Source organism: Pongo pygmaeus, chromosome 5, assembly GCF_028885625.2.
Source record: "Pongo pygmaeus isolate AG05252 chromosome 5, NHGRI_mPonPyg2-v2.0_pri, whole genome shotgun sequence".
NCBI lineage: Eukaryota > Metazoa > Chordata > Mammalia > Primates > Hominidae > Pongo > Pongo pygmaeus.
The window spans coordinates 111558771-111580828 of record NC_072378.2 but is presented as its reverse complement, the minus strand read 5'-3'; the positions used below and the strand labels follow the sequence as shown (position 1 = coordinate 111580828).

General features: G+C 43.0%; 1 protein-coding gene across 1 annotated transcript in view; it reads left to right on the top strand.

Annotated features, from left to right (window-relative positions):
* The window catches only part of TRAF3IP2 (TRAF3 interacting protein 2), a 47676-nt gene that overhangs the window by 11011 nt on the left and 14607 nt on the right, over window positions 1-22058 (top strand). The window contains exons 2-4 of the mRNA XM_054492235.2: window positions 3180-4010; window positions 14883-15075; window positions 19473-19651. Coding sequence (XP_054348210.1) covers window positions 3188-4010; window positions 14883-15075; window positions 19473-19651 — 1195 coding nt within the window. The 5' untranslated portion in view covers window positions 3180-3187. The remainder of the gene's footprint in view (window positions 1-3179; window positions 4011-14882; window positions 15076-19472; window positions 19652-22058) is intronic.

Genomic DNA, 22058 nt, shown 5'->3' with positions numbered 1-22058 from the left:
GCCATGTGTTCCTTTTCAGACCAGTTTATTTTATTTTATTTTGAGACAGAGTTTCGCTCCTGTTGCCCAGGCTGGGGTACAACAGGTGAGATCTCGGCTCACTGCAACCTCCGCCTCCCAGGCTTAATCGATTCTTCTGCCTCAGTCTCCCAAGTAGCTGGGGTTACAGGTGCCTGCCACCATACCCAGCTAATTTTTGTACTTTTAGTAGAGACAGGGTTTCACCATGTTGGCCAGGCTAGTCTTGAACTCCTGACCTCAGGTGATCCACCCACCTTGGCCTTCCAAAGTGTTGGGACTATAGGCGTTAGCCACCGCGCCTGGCCAGACCAGTTTTTTTTTTTTAATTATTTTTATTTTTTGAGACAGGGTCTTGCTCTGTCACTCAGGTTGGAGTGCCGTGGCACGATCTCGGCTCACTGCAGGCTGGACCTCCAGGGCTCAAGTGACCTCTCACCTCAGCCTCCCAAGTAGCTGGGACTACAGGCGCATGCCACCGCACCTGGCTAATTTGTTTAATTTTTTGTAGAGACAGGGTCTCATTATATTGCCAAGGCTGGTCTTGAACTCTTGGGGTCAAGTAATCCTCCTGCCTCAGCCTCCAAAGTGCTGGGGTTACAGGTGTGAACCACCACGCCCAGCCCCAGACCAGTTTTAACTGAAGAATTACCACCAGAGGATGACCTCAGATTTCCAGTTTATGTGAGATGACTGCCCTCATCACTTTTTTTAAAGCCTCCTCCAAGCCCCCAGATGGCTCCTCAGCTAGAAGAGTAGAATTTGCAACTTTTTTTTCCTTTGGGTAGAAAAGCGCTTCTAAGGTACTCACATTGGAAAACCCAGGGAGAATGGAAATAGTTGTACCTGAAGAGTGAGGATTGAAAGCGAATCCCATGGCAATAAAGAGAGGACAGGAATTAGTCCTCCTGCCAGTCAGCTCACTTTTTGCATCTCTTTGCCTCCCATTCAGCTGTGGGCCCACAAGTGCATGTAGAAGATGACACAACAGTCAGCCAGGCCTTGAAAAAATACTTTTGTTTTCCGACCAGCTGAAGAGCATGTTGTATGGCACAACCAACTTCATAACTGTGGAAAAATTGCAAGAAAGAAAGGGAAAAAATGGTGAAATTTTTTTTTTTTTTTTGGAGATGGAGTCTCGCTCTTGTCGCCGAGGCTGGAATGCAGTGGTGCAATCTCAGCTCACTGCAACCTCCACCTCCCGGGTTCAAGCGATTCTCCTGCCTCAGCCTCCTGAGTAGCTGGGATTACAGGCACATGCCACCACGCCCAGCTAATTTTTGTACTTCTAGTAGAAAGGGGGTTTTGTCATGTTAGCCAGGCTCATCTAAAATACCTGACCTCAGGTGATCCACCCGCCTCAGCCTCCCAAAGTGCTGGGATTACAGGCCCGAGCCGCTGCGCCCAGCCAAACATTTTTTAAATAATAAAAAATTGCGATATTTACGGGTTTTTTGGGTAGGCTCTTGTTCATTTTTATAAGGTCTGATCACTTTAGCTGATGAGGTCTCCTTTTCTGAAGAGCCAATGAGCAGAGGACATACACAGCCTGAAAAGGACAAGAATAGGGAAAGGGAGAGACGGAGGGAAGGAGGGAAGGCCAGCCGGAAATTAGAAGTTGAGTTTTCTGTTGTGTCAGAAAACAGAGCAAGGGTCGTTGTGCAGCAGGTGGGTAAGTTTGATACCAAGTGGGAGAAGAGTGTCAAAGAGCATTCATTTGGCAGGGAGTGGAGAGGTATCTTTCTGTAGGCTGTTAAGTACATTTGGTGGAAAACTGCTGGCCCCATCTGTGTGAAAGGGGAGCATTTCAAAATGCATGCTGTCCTGATCCCATTGGATTGGGTACAAGGTGCAAGAGAAAGCAAATTCATGCTCTCTGAAACTTGTCTTAGACATAATTTATGTAACCTGACTTTAGGCACAGTGAGCCCTCAGTGAATGTGGTTGAAATGCGACATGGATCCAAAGTAGGAATTTTTAAATCCAGACACAATCCCTTTTCTCTCTCTGGTATTTGAAGTATGCTGTGTACTAGCCTTGCATAGAATAACCCTCTGGGATTTCTTCTTTTTCACTTGCTTGCTCTTTTACGACACCTGCTCTGCAGCCTCCTGCAAACCCCCAGTTGCTCCTGTGCAGTCCTCTGGACACCTTCTTCCTCCCCCTGCAGTCAAGGCATCATCTCAATCAGTTTAATGATGAGAGGAGGCTGGTTTTCTTTCTCATTGTGTTAGGTTAATTAAGAGTTCTTCTTACAGCTAAAAGCAATATTGCCCGGACTGTGGGATAAATGCTCTGCAGGCTAAGGTCTAGTTTAGCGAGCCTTGCTGGTTCAACTACATCACAAACCAGATGGTCATGGCTACCTTTGTTGCAGGCATAGTGCCCAGAGGGAATTAAGTCCTCCAAATGACCTAAAATTAGGTAGAAAATGTCACTCTGACTTTTTTTCAATGTGTTTTAAACTTGGGCTTGCTTTCTTTGCTTAAAAAAAAAAACACTTTTATTTTTTAAAATTAGGCAGTAGTCAAATGGAACAAAATTATAAAAGTTCAAAAGGTGAAAACTTCCTCCCACTCCTCTCCCCCAGCTTAATTCCATCCTCAAAGGCAACCAGTGTAGCAATGTCTGTATATCCTCCACACGGTTTATACATATACAAGCAGATATGCACACACAAACACACATTCTCCTCTCGTTTTTTACACAAAATAGCAGCATAGTATGCACACTGCTCTGCGCCTGGCTTTTTAAAAAAACTCAGTGTATCTTAGAGATCATTCCGTATCAGTTACTAAGATTTATTTCATCATGTATTCCAAGCACACACGAAGCAGCCCACATTATGATAATTTCTCTTTCCTCAATACTTGGCAGTTGATTTTCATCTGTGTTTTCCCCTTGCTGGTGAATGATTTCTACCACAGGATGGTCCAATCACATCCTTTGAATTGCCTTCCAGATAAAATATCTTAATAAGCATTAGTGCTTTTGCCTGGAGGATAAGTAAACAATTTTATGTGATTAGGGCTTTGCAAGCACATTGGTGTCTCACTGTTAATTTAAACCACATCTTGAATGAGGTCCCTTAAGGTCATAAAGTGACGACTCCAAGAATTGATCTGTCTTCTAAGGCTATGGAATGTTTTCTCTTGTTCCAGAAACTAGAATGAACCGAAGCATTCCTGTGGAGGTTGATGAATCAGAACCATACCCAAGTCAGTTGCTGAAACCAATTCCAGAATATTCCCTGGAAGAGGAATCAGAACCACCTGCTCCAAATATAAGGAACATGGCACCCAACAGCTTGTCTGCAATGCTTCACAATTCCTCCGGAGACTTTTCTCAAGCTCACTCAACCCTGAAACTTGCAAATCACCAGCGGCCTGTATCCCGGCAGGTCACCTGCCTGCGCACTCAAGTTCTGGAGGACAGTGAAGACAGTTTCTGCAGGAGACACCCAGGCCCGGGCAAAGCTTTCCCTTCTGGGTGCTCTGCAGTCAGTGAGCCTGAGTCTGAGTCTGTGGTTGGAGCCCTCCCTGCAGAGCATCAGTTTTCATTTATGGAAAAACGTAATCAATGGCTGGTATCTCAGCTTTCAGCGGCTTCTCCTGACACTGGCCACGACTCAGACAAATCAGACCAAAGTTTGCCTAATGCCTCAGCAGACTCCTTGGGCGGTAGCCAGGAGATGGTGCAACGGCCCCAGCCTCACAGGAACCGAGCAGGCCTGGATCTGCCAACCATAGACACGGGATATGATTCCCAGCCCCAGGATGTCCTGGGCATCAGGCAGCTGGAAAGGCCCCTGCCCCTCACCTCCGTGTGTTACCCCCAGGACCTCCCCAGACCTCTCAGGTCCAGGGAGTTCCCTCAGTTTGAACCTCAGAGATATCCAGCATGTGCACAGATGCTGCCTCCCAATCTTTCCCCACATGCTCCATGGAACTATCATTACCATCGTCCTGGAAGTCCCGATCACCAGGTGCCATGTAAGTGATCTTTACCTCCTCTGGGCATTCTGGGCTGGGTGACTGAAGAAACAAGGGCCTCACATCAATGCTTCGTGTCACTAGGCTGGCATGAACAGGTCAGAATGCAGGGAGGGCATTCTGCTTCTCTTAGGGGCTTTCCATGTGTGGCTGGATTTGCAAAGGGCCTTCAGAGAATGCTTTTTCTTAGCCTAAAGCCTGTCCCACTTGAAGTCTCCTTCTCTAGGGACCTTTAAGGACAAAACGGGTTCCTGTGGCTGGGTTAGTTTAACAAACCTGCCTAGAAGCAGAGAGATGACCCAAATGATTTCTAGAAAATGTATTTTTTGTTCTAATCTTTGGGCATATGGGTTCTTCCTTCTCGTCATGTTTCTTCCCCATCTTAGACTTGGCAGAGAAAGGGCTTTTAGTCAAAAACAAAGCAAAACAAAACAAAAAACCAGAAGGTGCCCAGAATGTCATTGAGACTCTGGGATTCGGGCCATTACATGAAAATGAAGTTGCTTCGGTGATTTTGCTGCTTAAACCCTTTTGGACACTTGAGCCATCCACAGCTACCCTACGTTCCAGCCACTCTAAGACTGGCAGTCCCCCTACTTGTCGCGATGGTTCACATCTCCATGCATTTGCCAGGCTCTTCTCTCTCTCCGGGATGTTCTTCCCCTTCTGGTGTGTTTGACCCAGTTTCGATACACCTTTTAAAAAAACTGCTTTATCGAGATCTAATTTACATACTGTAAGGTTTACCCTTAACCCATTTTAAATACAAAATTCAATAAATTTTAGTATATTTACAGAGTTATGCAACCACCATCATACACATTTTTTGAGACTTAGCTCAACTGTCCCTCTGGAAATCTCCCCAGATCACGTTCTCCTTCAGGGCCTCTGCCTCCCTCCTGCTCTGGCCCTGTTGGGACACCTAACACCAGCATGGCATCTAATTATGTACTTGTCTCCTCTCCTTCTAGACTGTAAGCTTTTGTGCATCTGCAAATGCAAACGTGTACTTTCAATTCATAATTCCCCAGGATTTAAGCACAGTGTCTGGCACATACTAGACTCTCAATAAACTACTTCTGAAATAATAATATGTATCAGTGCAGTAAGCATCTCTGAAAGTGATAAAGTCTTAGATTGAGATAAAAGGTTCTATCACCATTTTTTTTTTCCTACCACCATTCTTGATGTTAAATCTCTGCTGAGGCCACTGGAAAATAACAAAAGGGCTTTACAGATGAAACACAGGGCTGTGAGGCGTGATATTTTTCTTAGCAAATAAACACTGGACAGAAAGTAGTTCAGAGTGTAAGAAGTGCCTGACCAAAGGCCTGATGAGCAGCTTTAAAATAAATTATAGAAATAATTACAAATGCTGTAATCAACCATAATTTACATATTAGTACATGTATACTAAGTATAAAGCTTCCTAAAGTGAAGAGAGCAACACAGTAATTCATAACTCAAGAAAAAAACAAAGAGGAGATAGAGAAATGTAACTTAGAAGATGCTTGGAAGAAATAGGTAAGAATGAGTGTGAGATTAGGAATGAGGGCAGGGGCTGGGGAAGCAGGAGGGTGTAAGGAGAATGGGGCCTTGGGCTGGAGTGGGAGAAAGAGCCCCTGATGCCTAAAACTGGGACGTGGTGTATAAATGCTGGGAAGTCAACAGAGTGGGAGTGTATGGATGCCACCCCTGCTCTAAGCGCCCAGTCATAGGGTGGGTGTGGTGGTGGATTCCCTTAAGTATGAATCACTGAGAACTGAATGTTGGCAAGGTCAAGGCTGTATTTCTCAGTGATTGCCAGGTTTAAAAGGAATAATTTGTGAGAATAATACCATAAACTACTTTTTAACATTCTGTTATCTGTATTTAAAGGTAAGTTTTCACTAGGCACGGTGGCTCACCCCTGTAATCCCAGCACTTTGGGAGGCCAAGGTGGGTGGATCACTTGAGGTCAAAAGTTTGAGACTAGCCCAGCCAACATGGTGAAACCCTGTCTCTGCTAAAAATACAAAAAGAATTAGCCAGGTGTTGTGGCGGGCGCCTGTAATCCCAGCTACTCGGGAGACTGAGGCACAAGAATTGCCTGAACCTGGGAGGCAGAGGTTACAGTGAGCCGAGATTGCACCTGGGCGACGACAGAGTGAGACTCCATCTCAAAAAAAAAAAAGAAAAAAAAGATAATTTTTCTGATCATTATAATATTTGGTCACTCCCAAAATGAAAATATGCCCAGAAGTTCAAAAAAGAAAAGAAAAAGTTTTCATATTTCTGCCACCCAAATAGAATTCCTTATTAGGGTTTTGACATATCAATTTTCAGTGTTTTTTTCTTTGCATATATTTTTAATCTAAACTTAAAATAGTTTTCAGTGACATTGAGTACTTATTCCAGAATCATTTAAAACTGCTTCATTGTATTTAATCAGATGAATCTACCAAATTGTTATGAACCTATTCTTTATTGTTGGACATTTAAAATAGTTTCCAGTTTTCTGATCCAATAAGCAATGCTATGGCAAGCATTGCATACATATGTTTTTAACTGCACTTCCGATTAACTCCTTAGATTAATGCGAAGAACTGTGAATACTTAAGGCTTTGTGATACAGTCCCAAGCAGCTGACTTTGACTACTAACAAGGGAAAGCCTCATTGTGATAGACAAAAAAAGCACTGACTCAATGTTATAATGAAAGTCCCAGGACCTTCTGGAAAATACTTCCCACGGAAAATACTTTTCCTGTTGTTGGAGCTGAAATGGCGCCATTGGCAATCCAGTCTTTGGAGGTGAGCATTGTCCCGTTGGGGCAGGCTCCTTTAAAAGGCAAACACTCCTGACTGGGAACACTTTTTGTCTCTATTGCCCCAGGACCTGCTTTCTTTCATCATTTCACCATCCCCTTGCTCTCTGTATTATTTCCTTCTATTAGGGGGTTGGGGAGAGACATCTAGGATCCTGGGGGCAAAAAGAGGTGTTGAAAGGCAGAGGGGAGAGAATGGGGATAGGAGAGGGGAATAATTCACAGAAGATACACAAATAGCCAATATGAGAATTAAACCAAGCTCAACATCATTAGATTTAAGAAGTGCAAAATTCTTAAAGATACCTTTTCCCCGATTAGTTGTGCAAAAATAAAAACTTTGGACAACATCCAGTGTTAGTGGAGTTACAGAGAAATGAATATTCCCAATCACTCTTGGTAGGAGTATAAATTGGTGCAATCTCCCAGAAGGCAATTTCACTATCACAATTTTATATGTGCTTCCTCTTTGGCCCAGCAGTTTCACTTATAGGAATCTATCCTATAGAAACATTAAACAAGCATATACAAATACAAGAACAAGAATGTTTATTAAAGCATTGTTGCATTAGAGTAAAAACAAAAACAATTACAATGCCTATCAATAAGGGGCCAGATAAGTCATTTGTGATTTATGTATACAATGGACTACTAGGCCCATGTTGCACTGAATACACATTCTGACATCAAAAAGATTAAGTTGAAAGGCAAGAGCTGCAGTGATGATCCCATCCATGTTTATTTTTTAAAAACTATGTATGTTTATATATACATATTAAGTCTAGAAAGATCTAGTGGTGATCTTGGTCGGGAGGGGAGCAGGGAATTAAGAGGAGACAGGTATATTTTCCTTCTAATTTCATATACATTTGTTGATTTTTAAAAATAGCAAACGGCCGGGTGCAGTGGCTCACACCTGTAATCCCAGCACCTTGGAAGGCAGAGGAGGGCAGATCACTCGAGGTCAGGAGTTCAAGACCAGCCTGGCCAATATGGTGAAATGTTGTCTACTAAAAATACAAAAATTAGCCAGCCATGGTGGTGAGCACCTGTAATCCCAGCTACTCGGGGAGGCTGAGGCATGAGAATCACTTGAACCCGGAAGGTGGAGGTTGCAGTGAGCTGAGATCACGCCACTGCACTCCAGCCTGGTGAACAGAATGAGACTCAGTCTTAAAAACAAAAACAAAAACACATAAAAAACATAAACACATAAAAAACATAAAAATAGCAAACAGGTATTACTTCTATAATTAAGAAATGAGTAAAAACTGAAAAGAACAAAGGGAAACTGAGCACGTACAGAAGGCAAGCTCACCCCAATTCACCTTGCATGTCCCTTGGCCCTGGCTCCCATCTAACCACAGAGAAGAGGGTCAGAGTTGCCAGTGCTGATGGCTTTTTTGCAGGGCATTGCAGCCCTAGAATATTCATGATGCCTCCAGCAGCAATGAGTCCCGCGAAGGTTGCTGTGAGGATTAAATGAGATAATGTATTAAAGGCACTAGGAAAGTGGCTGGCTGGTGGTAAGCCCTCGATACTAACAGCTTTTAGTTATTATTGTTATTATTTAAATGCATCCTGCAGCCCAGTTCTGCAGGGTGCTCCTCTACTTCCAGATCCCACTCACTGGCACAGATTTTAAGCATTCAGGGCAGGTGTACAAATGCTTAGTTTCATGTCAGGGCTATAACTGCACTTAATTGCTAACAAAACCACTTCAAAAGAGCTGTTCACCTAAGGGATGCTTGTGCAGTTGGAAACCATGGCTACGTGGCTCTACTCAGCTTTAGAAGAGCATTACTTCCTTACCCATTAATGAATATATAAATAAATAATGATCACCATGCAAATGGCATATCTAAGCTTTTTGCAAGTTAAAGCAAAAATGGTTGTTGGTCACCCCTTTCATGTAAAAAAAAAAAAAAGTTTTCAAAGTAGGTGAAAATAAGAAAGGGAATAAGCCTATGTTTTCTCTTCACCCCACCCTCTGGAGAAGTTGGCCTCCTGCTGCCTCCGAATCCTTCCACTGAAGGTCACCAGCATGGAGTTCATGGCTGTGCAATCAAATGAAACTGATGATGCAAATATATTGGGAAAAGAGAGAGAATTAAGTCTAGAGAGCCCTTATTTTATTATAAAATTATTGCTTTCTCTACCGAGGAGACTGAATAGAATAAAATTACGGGTACATGGGTACAATTGTACCTGTGGACCAAAAAAAAAAAAAAAAAAAAAGGGATTATTTGTATGCTAGAATGCATGCACAAAAAATAAACCAGATGGAAGAAATGATAAAGAAGGAGTTGCCTTTCAGGAACCACAGCTGCTTACAGCTGTGGGAGTTCCTGCAACAGTTTATATTGGCCACTTTGTTTCCTGGCTAAACTGATTGCATTATATCACGATTTTTTTTGACAACTTGAAAATCAGATTTTATTTCTCTCTCATAAACTCTTTTAATACCATTCTTAATAAGGAAGAAAAATGTTGCATGTTGTGACTGATAAATGGAAAACCTCATTTAGGATTTGGCTGACACATTCCAAATGGTAAAAGCTCAGTAACATGAAGATCGTGTGTACTCAGGCCAAGAAGATCACAGGATTGACAAATAACATACAGTCCTGGGCGCCCATTCGTGATTGTGCAAGATTTTCATTTTTGTTTTGTGATTAACACTGCCCCTGAACTGAGGAGTTACCATGCTAGCAAATCATTTGTCTATCACATCATCCACCTTCCCTCTCCTACAGAATTAACTCTCTTAATGGAACTGTAGGCATTGGGGACAAGTCCGCAGGGAAGCTGTTTCTGAACAGGGATTCTCAAGTAGGTGGCTGTCGACTCATATGTCTCCCCTTCTCACACACTAACTAGTGTGGGTTTGTGTTTAAAAACAGACACCCACAGACACACAGATTTTCTCTTTCTCTCTCCATTTATTTTGAGCTACTCCTAAGGGAACTGTATCGTATTTATCTTTGTTCACCAAGTGCCTGGCCATCAAGGTTCAATAAATATTTGTTGAATGAATAAAAAGAAATCTGTTCTCTACTTCCTGGGGAAAGGAATGAGCCTTAATCATGAGTAGAGTCTTTGTAATATGAAGCCTTGGAAAAGCCTTTTTTTTTTTTTTTTTTTTTTGGCCTGGAAGGGAAGCAAAGAAGGGAGTCAATGAAATTTGGAAACAGAACCTGTCCATCCACTTATCAATTTATTCAGCAAACAGTCATACACCATCCTTGTTTTCATGGAATTCACAGTCTACTGGAGAGATGGATAAGAAGTAGAAGTTAGAAACAGAATGACAAATTATAAGTGCTATAAGGGAAGTAACTGGTTGTTGGAACACACATTAATAGACAGGTTGGCCAGATAATGTCTCTTTAAGCAGACATCTGAGCTGAAAACTAAAGGATGAGAAGGTCAAGGAAGCAAGGAGCTAAGGAAGCAAGGAGCTTGATGTCATTAAGATACCAAAAGCAAGTCAGTGGGGCCTAGCAGAGTGAGTAAGGAGAGAATGGTGTGCTAGAAAATGAAGGCTGGATGGGCCATGGTGAGGAACCTGGATTTTTATTCTGAGTTAAACTTCTTTACTAAAATGGAAAATTGAACTCCATAATTCTCAATACGGAACTTAGAACAGTACTTGACATGTAGCAAGTGATCAATAAATGTTAGCCATTATTTTACATGAATAGTACCCAAGTAAATTAGCAAGCCTTTGTCATAGTAATTGGAAAAAAATGATTAAAACTTTAGCAGTGAAAAAGATGGTCATTTACCTGATAAACATAGTTTTTATTTAGCAACTTTTCTTGTTTTGTTTTTTTTTTTTTTTGGTATTTTTTTTGTAGAGATGGGATTTCACCTTGTTGCTCAGGCTGGTCTTAAACTCCTGGGCTCAAGAGATCCACCCACCTAGGCCTCCCAAAGTGCTAGGATTACAGGCGTGTCCAGCCTATTTAGGAATCTTTTCCATACAACCAGTCAAATTCCAGACAAAGCTGGTCAGATTCCACTTACAAAAGGGAACGCTCATTTTTTATTGATCCATCGATACTCAGTTTTCCTTTGTTTTCAACAATAAAAGGACAGCATGGAGGACTATATTGTCAGTACCCTAATTTTAAAAATTGATGAGGTGTATCATTTTCATCTGCTCACATAAACTGGCATAACTTTTTACCACAGGTGGCCGTTTCTGAAATGAAAGTTACAGCTAATCAAACACTTAGCCCACATGCCTTGGTGATTTTAATGATATGATTTGTTGCTATGAGACAAAGACATGTTGTGAGGGAAATAATCTGTTAGAAATCATATGACCTTGATTCAAAGGCTTTTGATTAACAGCGCTAACATCCGCTTTCTGGAAAAGAAATAAACCCTATGATTAGAGCTTGGTAGTCCTTTTAAAGCAAATAAAACAATATTGGCCATTCATTAATGGATATAGGAAGAAAAATGGCTTCAAACATTAAAAACTTCTCAAGATACTTTCAGCTCTTTCCTCATAAAGGCTTTTAAGCCCACTGGCAAAGTTTCTCCTCTTTTACCTTGTGTTTCTCCTTCCTACTTCTGGAGGGAGATACCGATTAAACCAAAAAACCCCCAAAACAAATGGACAGCAGAAGAGAATTAAGACAGTCTAGGGCAGTGGTCCCCAACTTTTTTGGCACCAGGGACCGGTTTCATGGAAGACAGTTTTTCCACAGACTGGGGATGGGGATGGTTTGGGGATGATTCAAGTGCATTACATTTATTGTGCACTTTATTATTGTTACATTGTAATATATAATGAAATAATTATACAACTCATCATAATGTAGAATCAGTGAGAGCCCTGAGCTTGTTTTCCTGCAGCTAGATCTGGAGGTGATGGAAGACAGTGACAGATCATCAGGCCTTGGATTCTCATAAGGAGCGTGCAGCCTCGATCCCTCATGTGCGCAGTTCACAATAGGGTTTGCACTCCTATGAGAATCTAATGCCGCTGCTGATCTGACAAGAGGCAGAGCTCAGGAGGTAATGCAAGTGATGGGCAGTGGTTGTAAATACAGACAGAGCTTCACTTGCTTACCCACTGTTTACCTCCACTGTGTGGCCTGGTTCCTAACAGGCAATGGACTGATACCAGCCTGTGGCCTGGGAGTGGGGGGCCCCTGGTCTAGGAGACCTGTGCCCTAGAAAGTATTCATAGATTGTGCAGTCCTAAATGGCTTCTCTTTTTCTGTAAGTCGGCTTTGTAACTATTGAGCCTTCATTCATTCATCTATTGAGCATCCCCTGGGTGCCAGTACTATCCTTGGAGACATGGTGGCAAGAGGACACAGTCCATGCTTTCACAGAGCTTATATTCTAGTAGGGAAGGCAGGCAAGAAGTTGACAGGTAAAAGTCATGCTTACTTATGCAAACCCATGATAGGAACTATGAAGAAAGCAAAATAGGGAATGGGATAAAGTAACTGGGTAAAGAGGCAGGCCTCTTTGGACAGGTGATATTTGGGCTGAGCTCTGAATGGCAAGAAGTCAGTCTGTGAAAATCTAGGGCAAAAACATTCTGGACAAAGAGGGTGGCAAACTCAGGATCCCAAAGGAGAGGACAAGTTTGGGATATTCAAAATGAAGCCAGAGCTTAGTGGGCCAGTGAGAGTGTAGTGGGAGGCAAGATCTACAGGGGCTGGAACCTGATCAAGCAGGGTGGATTGTAAGTGCAATCCACCAAGACGGTTCTATCTACAGCTGGGTTTGTAAAGGGTCTGCTCACGCAAGGCTCATCGAAAAGCAGGGCTGGCCCCTACCTGGGGATAGCAGGTGGCATTTTTTGCTATTTTTTAAACTGAGGGAAAGGAGCAGTAGTGACTTGCTCTGTTGCCCTGAAGCTGCAACTGGTGATCTGGACCCCCTGGAATATATCCGCCCTGCCCTGAGAAGGCTGCCAAGGTGAAGCCTGTATAGTAGACCTTGTCCTAGACCATAGGAGTCTCTGTGGGCCTGTCTTCCATTCTGAGAGCAGTCCCTTCAAGTCCCAGTCTCCTTTGTCATCCAGGTGCAGGGATAGATCTAGGCAGATCTGTTTCTCCTCCTCCCCCTCTTTAAACCCCTACTACTTGTCATGACCAGGCCTAAGCAATATCAGGGCAAGGGTCATGGGGTCCTCCCAGGAGACAGTCTGGAATGGAGGGGCATGGTCACTTTTGCCAGAAGAAGCATGATTGGAAGGACCCAGGTGGTGACATGGGTCAAAGGAGACAATAATAGATTGAGTCCAGGGAATCTGACCACACTTGAGAGACTAGCTTGGGCACATCGCCAGGTCACCCAAACAGTTTCCTGAGTCTAGGCACTGGGAACCTGGAGGAGGTCACACTAGTGAATGTGCACATTATTTATCTCTTGTTCTGTACTTGACGCCATCATTCCCCTGAATGTTCCTTTGAAAACGTAGATGGCTCCTGACTGCTTTGCCAAGCTAAGAATACAGTTCTTTTTTTTGTTTCTGAGACGGAGTCTTGCCCTGTTGCCCACGCTGGAGTGCAATGGCACAATCTCAGCTCACTGCAGCCTCTGCCTCCCAAGTTCAAGGGTTTCTCCTGCCTCAGCTTCCTGAGTAGCTGGGGTTATAGGTGCGCGCCATCACACCCAGCTAATTTTTGTATTTTTAGTAGAGATGGGGTTTCACCATGTTGGCCAGGCTGGTCTCGAACTCCTGAACTCAGGTGATCTGTCCGCCTCGGCCACCCAAAGTGCTGGGATTACAGGTGTGAGCCACCACACCTGGCCTTAAGAATCAATTTTTAGCCACATTCTCAGCTTCTCATTTTGGTTTCAACCTATCAGTCACTTTTTTGTTTACTTGCCAGTTTTATTTTGCTGTACATCCCTATATATATCCTATCTACATGGCAGGCAAACTTGATTATTACTTTTATAATCAGCAAAATAATTTTAAGATCAATGAGGGTTGATCTTAAAAGAATCAAAATAATTTTAAGATCAATGAGGGTTTTTTAAAAACAAAACAAAACAAAACAGCTTCCTTCTTGTCCTGACTAGTTACGCCTCCTCCTGGATCGTCTTACTGCTTATGTGGGTAGCAGGAGCAGTGCTTGGATCACTAGGAGGTGCTCATTGTTCGTCTGGCAGGGCTACCATGTGGCTCTCTTCAGTCCTCTTGCATCTCTCATATTTCCCAACACCTTACCCACTTTGGGCCTGGGCCATTCCCTCAGAGGTCTTCCCTCTCACCCTTACTTGGTTCCCTGCATCTCTCCTCTGGGCTTTTAGTTCTATTCTTTTGCCTGGTCAAGTAGGCTGCCCTTCCCTGGGGACCCTCCTGCTCCTGGTCCTGGCTGGGACCCACTTTCTCCCAGGTTGCACATTCACATAAGTCACTGCCAGCTCTGGCTTTGCTCTGAGCCCAGCCCTCTTCAAGCAGCCCTGGCTCCAAGTGCACGTAGGCTCTAGCAGGAGAGGACCAAGGGAGTTGGAGGGTATTGCCAGTTGGTTGGCTATTTCCCAGGAGGATGAGCCAAGTTTTCATTAATTTACCTCTTCCTGAGAGGAGAGTGGGGGGTGTGTGTGTGCGCACGTGTGTGTGCACATGCACGTGTGTGTCCACTTGGGGGAGGAAAATACAGAGCAGTGATTCTATATCTATCATACAGATAATTTTTCCTAGCCTTGGGTTCCGGACATGAAGGAAATTGTGATAGGAATGGTGGTGTGAAAGAGGTTCTTCATGGTTGGATTTTCCTAAGTATCTTATGAAAAGAGGAGCCTGTGCAGAGTTTTTTGAAAAGTTTTTTGAGCTTTCCAGCTGGAATACCAAACTGCTGATTTCACAGATGTTTTTATTTAGGACAAAAAAAAAAGTGAATTTCGTGAAAACACTCAAGTAATTAACAGCAGAGAAATACGGCAAACATCACAGAGGTGGTAACAGATATCTGGACCCCTCAGCTGGGATCAAGACACAAATGAGCGTGGAGCTTACGACTCCTTTCACACGAAGGAGCTAGAGTTGATGTTCCCTGTTGTCTTTGTTGTCTTCACCTACAGATGGCCATGACTACCCTCGAGCAGCCTACCAGCAAGTGATCCAGCCGGCTCTGCCTGGGCAGCCCCTGCCTGGAGCCAGTGTGAGAGGCCTGCACCCTGTGCAGAAGGTTATCCTGAATTATCCCAGCCCCTGGGACCAAGAAGAGAGGCCCGCACAGACAGACTGCTCCTTTCCGGGGCTTCCAAGGCACCAGTAAGTATGACAGGCCCAACCTTCAGGCATTTTTAACATGGAAAGGAATTATGCCAATGCAACGAAGATGTAACAGAATTCTCTATAGGTTTGCTAACCCACGTTAGTGAGCAAGTCACATAGTGGAACGCCCAATATAGACTTTTCAGGTCAGGAGGAAACGGAAGCTGGTTGACAAGGATCTCTTTATCAGACGCAGAAAGTCACTAGTGACTAGTCGAAATTCTCTTGAAGGAAAGGCTCTTCAGATGTTCTCCAAGTCACACCCCTTTCTTTTAGTTTCAGATCATCCGAATTTTTAGTCCACAAAATAGATTTTTGATTTTACTATGACTGACTTCCACTGTTAGCCAATTCTTTATATGTCTAGTGTCTGTTCCTGTTTAAGCCTATTTCTTACTTTAAAATGTTAAATTCAATTAATTTTCCATCAAAATTTAAAATTACCTGTTTTTTTCTTTTTTTGAGACAGGGTTTTGCTCTGTCACCCAGGCTGGAGTGCAGTGGTACAAACTTGACTCACTGCAACCTCTACCTTACAGGTTCAAGCGATCCTCCCACCTCAGCCTCCTAAGTAGCTGGGACTAGAAGCACGCACCACCATGCCCAGCTAACTTTTGTATATTTTGTAGTGATGGGATCTCCCTATGTTGCCCAGCTGGTCTTGAACTCCTGGGCTCAAGTGATCCACCCACCTTGGCCTTCCAAAGTGCTGGTATTACAGGCATGAGCCACTGTGCCTGGCCTATTATTTTCTTTTGTAATAAAAACATTCATACATGTTGAGTACCATTATTAGGTCTCTCCTATGCTTCTTCAGAAAAACAACTCTATTTTCATGACTTCAGTTGTCTAACTCTTCAATCTTTTTTTTTTTTTTTTTTTTTTTTTGAGACAGAGCCTCGCTCTGTCGCCTAGGCTGGAGTGCAGTGGCATGATCTTGGCTCACTGCAACCGCCGCCTCCCGGGTTCAAGCTATTCTCCTGCCTTAGCCTCCTGGGTAGCTGCACGCCACCACGTCTAGCTAATTTTTGTATTTTTAGTAGAGACGGGGTTTCACCATATTGGCCAGGCTAGTCTCAAACTCCTGACCTTGTGATCTGCCCACCTCGGCCTCCCAAAGTGCTGGGACTGCAGGCGTGAGCCACAGCGCCCTGCCTCTTTAATCATTTTTTTTCCCTTATTCTCTTTGGACTTCCCTTTTCTCTTAATTTATGGATCTAAAATATATAGGTAAAACTCATGTAAATAGAGCTTCCTCATTTATGACAATATTTGGAAGAAAGTAGATTAAATGTTTGCTTTTGCTCAAAAACAACTTTTATATACCACTCTAAAACTAGATTCTGTTTTTACAGCATAGAGTAAAATATGAAGTTCCTATTAGAGTGGATTTTTCAGAAATACAGAAAGTGGTAATTAGTTTGAAAATTTCATGGAAAGAAAAAAAGCCCACTTTATTAACAATGGTGAAGAGGCACATGCCTGCTTTCTCTTTTGCTCAGAAGCCCACGAACCCTCATATTTTCTTTCAAGACAGAGCTCTTTTTTTCTCTTTTTCTTTTGAGACAGGATCTGACTCTGTCACTTAGGGTGGAGTGCAGTGGCGTGATCTCGACTCACTGAAACCTTCGCCTCCTGCGCTCAAGCCATCTTCCAACCTCAGCCTCCCAAGAGTAGCTGGAACTACAGGCGCCCGCTACCACACCCAGCTAATTTTTTTATTTTTTGCAGAGAAAGGGTCTCACTTTGTTGCCCAGGCTGGTTTCAAATTCCTGGCCTCAAGTGATCCACCCACATCAGCCTCCCAAAGTGCTGGGATTACGGGTGTTAGCCACCATGCTGGGCCAGATCCCTTATTTTTCTAAACCATAAATACATAGAGTTTAAACAATGGAATTAGGTAAAATGTGATTTTATAGCAGGATAGGCACTCTAACAGAAGAAATATCTAAAATTCCAGGGAAATAAACAAAATGTAGGCATCTTTATGAAATAAGTTTGGTGTTGAATAGGAAAGAGAATAGTAATTTTTAAAATAAACTTTTATTTTCAAACAATTTTAGACTTACAAAAGAGTTGCAAAGATAATACAGAGTAATTGGTTTTATAGCATCAATTTAAGCCTGTTCTGATCTTCTTGATCTATTTTATCATTTTAGGATAATGAAAAATAAGTTCAGGTAAAGGAGCTAGGCTGGGCATGGTGGCTCACACCTGTAATCCCAGCACTTTGGGAGGCAGAGGTGGGTGGATTGTTTGAGCCCAGGAATTTGAGACCAGCCTGGGCAACATAGCGAAAACCCATCTCTACAAAAAAATACAAAAATTAGCCAGGTGTGGTGGCACATACCTGTGGTTCCAGCTACTCAGGAGGCTGAGGCAGGAGAATTGCCTGAGCCCAAGAGGTCAAGGCTACAGTGAGCCGTGATTGTGCCACTGCACTCCAGCCTGGGTGACAGAGTGAGACTCTGTCTCAAAAACTAAAAAACAAACAAAACAAACACACACATACACACAAACCCATCCAACTGAGGATGGGCACAGTGGCTCATGCCTGTAATCCCAGCACTTTGGGAGGCCAAGGCAGGAAGTCTGTGACCAGCTTGGGCAACATGGCGAAATCCCATCTCTACCAAATAATACAAAAATTAGCCAGGTGTGGTGGCTCATGCCTGTGGTCCCAGCTACTCAGGAGGCTAAGGTGGGAAAATCACCTGAGCCCAGGAGGTCAAGGCTGCAGTGAGCTGTGATTGAGCCTGGGTGACAGAGCAAGACCCTGTCTCAAAAAAAAGGAAAAAAAAAAAAAAGAAGCCAGCTAATTCTCCTCTTACTCATAGTTTGAAAGATAACTTTAATTCAGAAAGTTTACTCTGTCATTAATTTCCACGGTATTGTTTTTATACAGAAGCTTTTGAATATTATCAAGGCCTTAACATTTCTTTATCATATAAGCAATCATCTTCTATAACAACTAAGCAACTTTTGAAACAATATTTTTGGTATAAGAGAATTTAATGCAAAAGAACTGGAATGAGTTTTTCTTGGAGAAATAAAAAAAAAGAAAAAGAGAAAAAAATATGGAATGGGATCCCCCATTAGCTGAAAGCATATTTTATAGAAATTATTTTCTCTATATTAATAAAAATATAAAATAAAAATAATCTTAAGCATTCATATTTTCAAAATATAGTACAGTTGAGATTCTGTGTAATTTTATTTTAAATCCTGTTACGTAAGACTTTTAGAATTCCTGATTACTCCTTGGGTAAAAATATGAAAAGCATAAGCAACAATCTACAAAAACTGGGCATATACATAGAGATTTTGTAGTCAAAACATTTTTTTAAAATTTATAATATGACACAATTTCAAACACACCACAAATAACAACATCCATGTTCCCACTACCCAGATTTTAAGAATGTTAACATATTGTCACATTTGCTTCAGAATTTTTTTTTAAGAAACAAAACATTATAGAGACAGTTTTAGTCCCACCACTGGTTAGCGCAATACCACAGAACAGGGCCACCAAAGAGGCTGCCTCCTCTGGCGGTCAGGAAGGTCGAGAATCAGAAAGCCAACACCGCTGTGACCACTGCAATGGTTGGATCGGTTCTGTGCCAGACAGATCTCCACTGGTGAACAATGGATGCCCATGCCCTGCCCTCGAAACTTGTGAAGCTGGTAACAGGACACTGGGAGGCTTTCTGGGGGAAACTCAGCACCTCGTCACTGTGTTTACCGACAGAAACCACAGAAGCGGCAGAAACGTGCTCTCCATTTCCTTCTGCCCTCCAAATCTCACACGAGGGCATCTGATTGTTCATCTCAGCAGAATGCTTGTGGGAATACTGGCAACCAAAATAATAAAGATGCTATCTAATATGGTAGCAACTTCTTTAAAGGGTCTTCAAAATCACATTTCCATTTATATGTCAACAGTACAAATACTTCTAAATCTACATGGCCCTCTTTACCTTTTGATACATAATTAAATGTTACCTATTATGAGCTAAAAGTCATGTCTTTTTATCTGAATGCCTATAACATCAACCATCTGTGTCACCTGTCATACTACTTTGTTTTGTTGGTGACCTTGTCTGCCCTGTGCATGAGACTTGTTTTTCCAATTAAACAAATCTTGAATAGAGAAATCAAATCCTGCTTCCCTCTTTGGAGTCAGAGCACAGGCCCTCACATGTGGCAACCAGCTGAATCGCTTATTGACTACAACTCCATGGAGCTCCCCTCTTCCTTCTATCTCAGATAAGAAATAGAGGCAGAGGAGAGATAGCCCACTGGGATCTTCCCATAGTTCTAAAAGGCTTTCTGTCCCTGAAGGTTTGCCTTTGTAAAGAATGAAAATTGACTGTAAATGTATTCCTTTCTAGGGACCAGCCACATCACCAGCCACCTAATAGAGCTGGTGCTCCTGGGGAGTCCTTGGAGTGCCCTGCAGAGCTGAGACCACAGGTTCCCCAGCCTCTGTCCCCAGCTGCTGTGCCTAGACCCCCTAGCAACCCTCCAGCCAGAGGAACTCTAAAAACAAGCAATTTGCCAGAAGAATTGCGTAAGTTGTTTGCAACATTGTTCTCTCCTTCTTCTTCTTTTTTTTTTTTTTTTGAGACGGAGTCTTGCTCTGTTGCCCAGGCTGGAGTGCAGTGGCGCGATCTCGGCTCACTGCAAGCTCCGCCTCCCGGGTTCACGCCATTCTCCTGCCTCAGCCTCCTGAGTAGCTGGGACTACAGGTGCCCACTACCACACCCAGCTAATTTTTTGTATTTTTAGTAGAGACGGGGTTTCACCGTGTTGGCCAGGATGGTCTTGATCTCTTCACCTCGTGATCCACCTGCCTCGGCTTCCCACCGTGCTGGGATTACAGGTGTGAGCCACCGCACTTGGCCACTCCTTCTTCTTGTGAGGTCTTGTACTTTGTGATGGCTGGATGATCACTCATCCCTAATCTCGAAGATTTTCCTTTTTTTTTAAGACAGGGTCTCACTCCTGTCGCCTAGGCGGGAGTGCGGTGTGTGATCATGGCTAACTGCAGCCTCAACCTCCTGGGGTCAGGTGATTCTCCCACCTCAGCCTCCCGAATAGCTGGGGTTACAGGTGCACACCACCACACCCAGCTAATTTGCTTATACTTTTACTAGAGACGGGGTTTTGCCATGTTGCCCAGGCTGGTCTCGAACTGCTGGACTTGAGCGATCCACCCGCCTTGGCCTCCCAAAGTGCTAGGATTACAGGCATGAGCCACTGTACCTGGCCTCATAACCTCAGCTATTTCTCATATACACAGTAAAATAAAATGCACTTTTTTGCTTTTTGCTTAAAAAGTAACCAGCATTTTGTATGAATGTTTTTAGTGATTCTGACACCACTAGTAACACTCAAAAACTGCTTACCTCTAGATTTCCTTAAGCACATACTCCAAAAACAACCCCAATGCCTTTCCCTCTTCTAAATGATGCTCTTGAGTGGACTTGTCCCTGGGTAAATTGATTGGATGTCCATGTGGTATTGGACAGGGACCCAGCATCTCACCATAAGTTAGCAGCAGCCATCAAAAACGAGGTCATTTCCTGTAGGAATGAGCAATCTTGTTTGGAAAAAACGGTCTCACATTCTCCATACTGCATCACAACCAAATGCAAACTAAGCCTTTTATTTAAAGAAACATTCAACTAAGCGTAAAGTGATTATTCTTTTTCCACATTTTGCTGCCAGAACCAGAAATGTTGAAATGTCACCAAAATGTTCTCATATTAAGGTCAGTTAGGACAGTAATTTCCAGAAATCTTAAGAAAACAGCCACTACTTGTGAAATTATTATATGATGTGCTTGCTAGAGAAGCTCAGGTAATTCTAATATGCATTTTCCAAATCTGGGAACCTCTCTGAACCAAACCTGAAACAAAGCCTTTGCATCTGCTAATTCCTTTTGGGGGATCTGTGCTGTTTAGTCATTGACAACTCTGAAAGATCTCTATGACAATGATTCATTGCTGTTTTCATTCAAAACATTTTATTTCTGAACACTTTATTAAGATCTTAATCATTTTAACTTTGAGCATTTCTGGAGAACAGATGCTGCCCCACATACATTATAGTCTATAGATCATATATATCAGTCTATAGATATCAGTCTATAGATCATATATATCTTACCATCATCTATAAAGGAAGTCCTCAAATACGTAAGAATTGGGTGAATGTTAGGTGTTCTGAAGAAAATTGAGTGCCATCAATATATCTGGCTGCTTAAATGAGTTAATATGACCATTATGCACACTTCCATTTGGGAGGTGTGTTTCAAAAAACCTCAGTGTAGATACAGACTCGTATTTTCTCTCCAGCCCCCCTTTCTTCTCCATCCTCTGCCCCAAGGGCTTCCTGAGATTTAACTGGTCCATTCCAGACTAAAAGCCAACACACAGAGATTATTCAGCTTTCACATTAAAATGCTAGTCAGACAATTTCCCCAAGACGTTAGCCTGAGAAAACACTGGTTCATCCTGACTGGGTTAAGCTTATCCAAACTGTACTGTCTGCTGCTCTAAGCTGACCCAGGGATGAGTGACGGAGTCTGTGATGTTGGACTGCCCAGAGGCAGTGTCTCTCCTTCAAGCTGCTGAAGTGTTTTTTTACTAACATTTCTGAGCTGTGCTTTGGTCTACTCCAAACTTGCTGGCCTTTCTCCAAAAGTGAGTGGATTGCAGGGAAGAAGGGAGCGGGGAACCAGTTTCTCACTCTCCTCCCACTTGCTCTTGTCAGAAGAGCGAGCTTTCAGGGCAGCGGAGAGCATCAGGAGATCAAAAGAAGACACTGCTGGGTGGCCCCTTAGCAAGTTTTAGCTTCTTTGCCTGCTGGGAGAGTATTCCTTGGGCACAGTGCCAAGTGTCTCTAAGAAACTAGGCATGCCTGATCTTAAGGGCTCGCGGATTCTGGGTGGTGGATTTCCTTAGGCTTGTCTG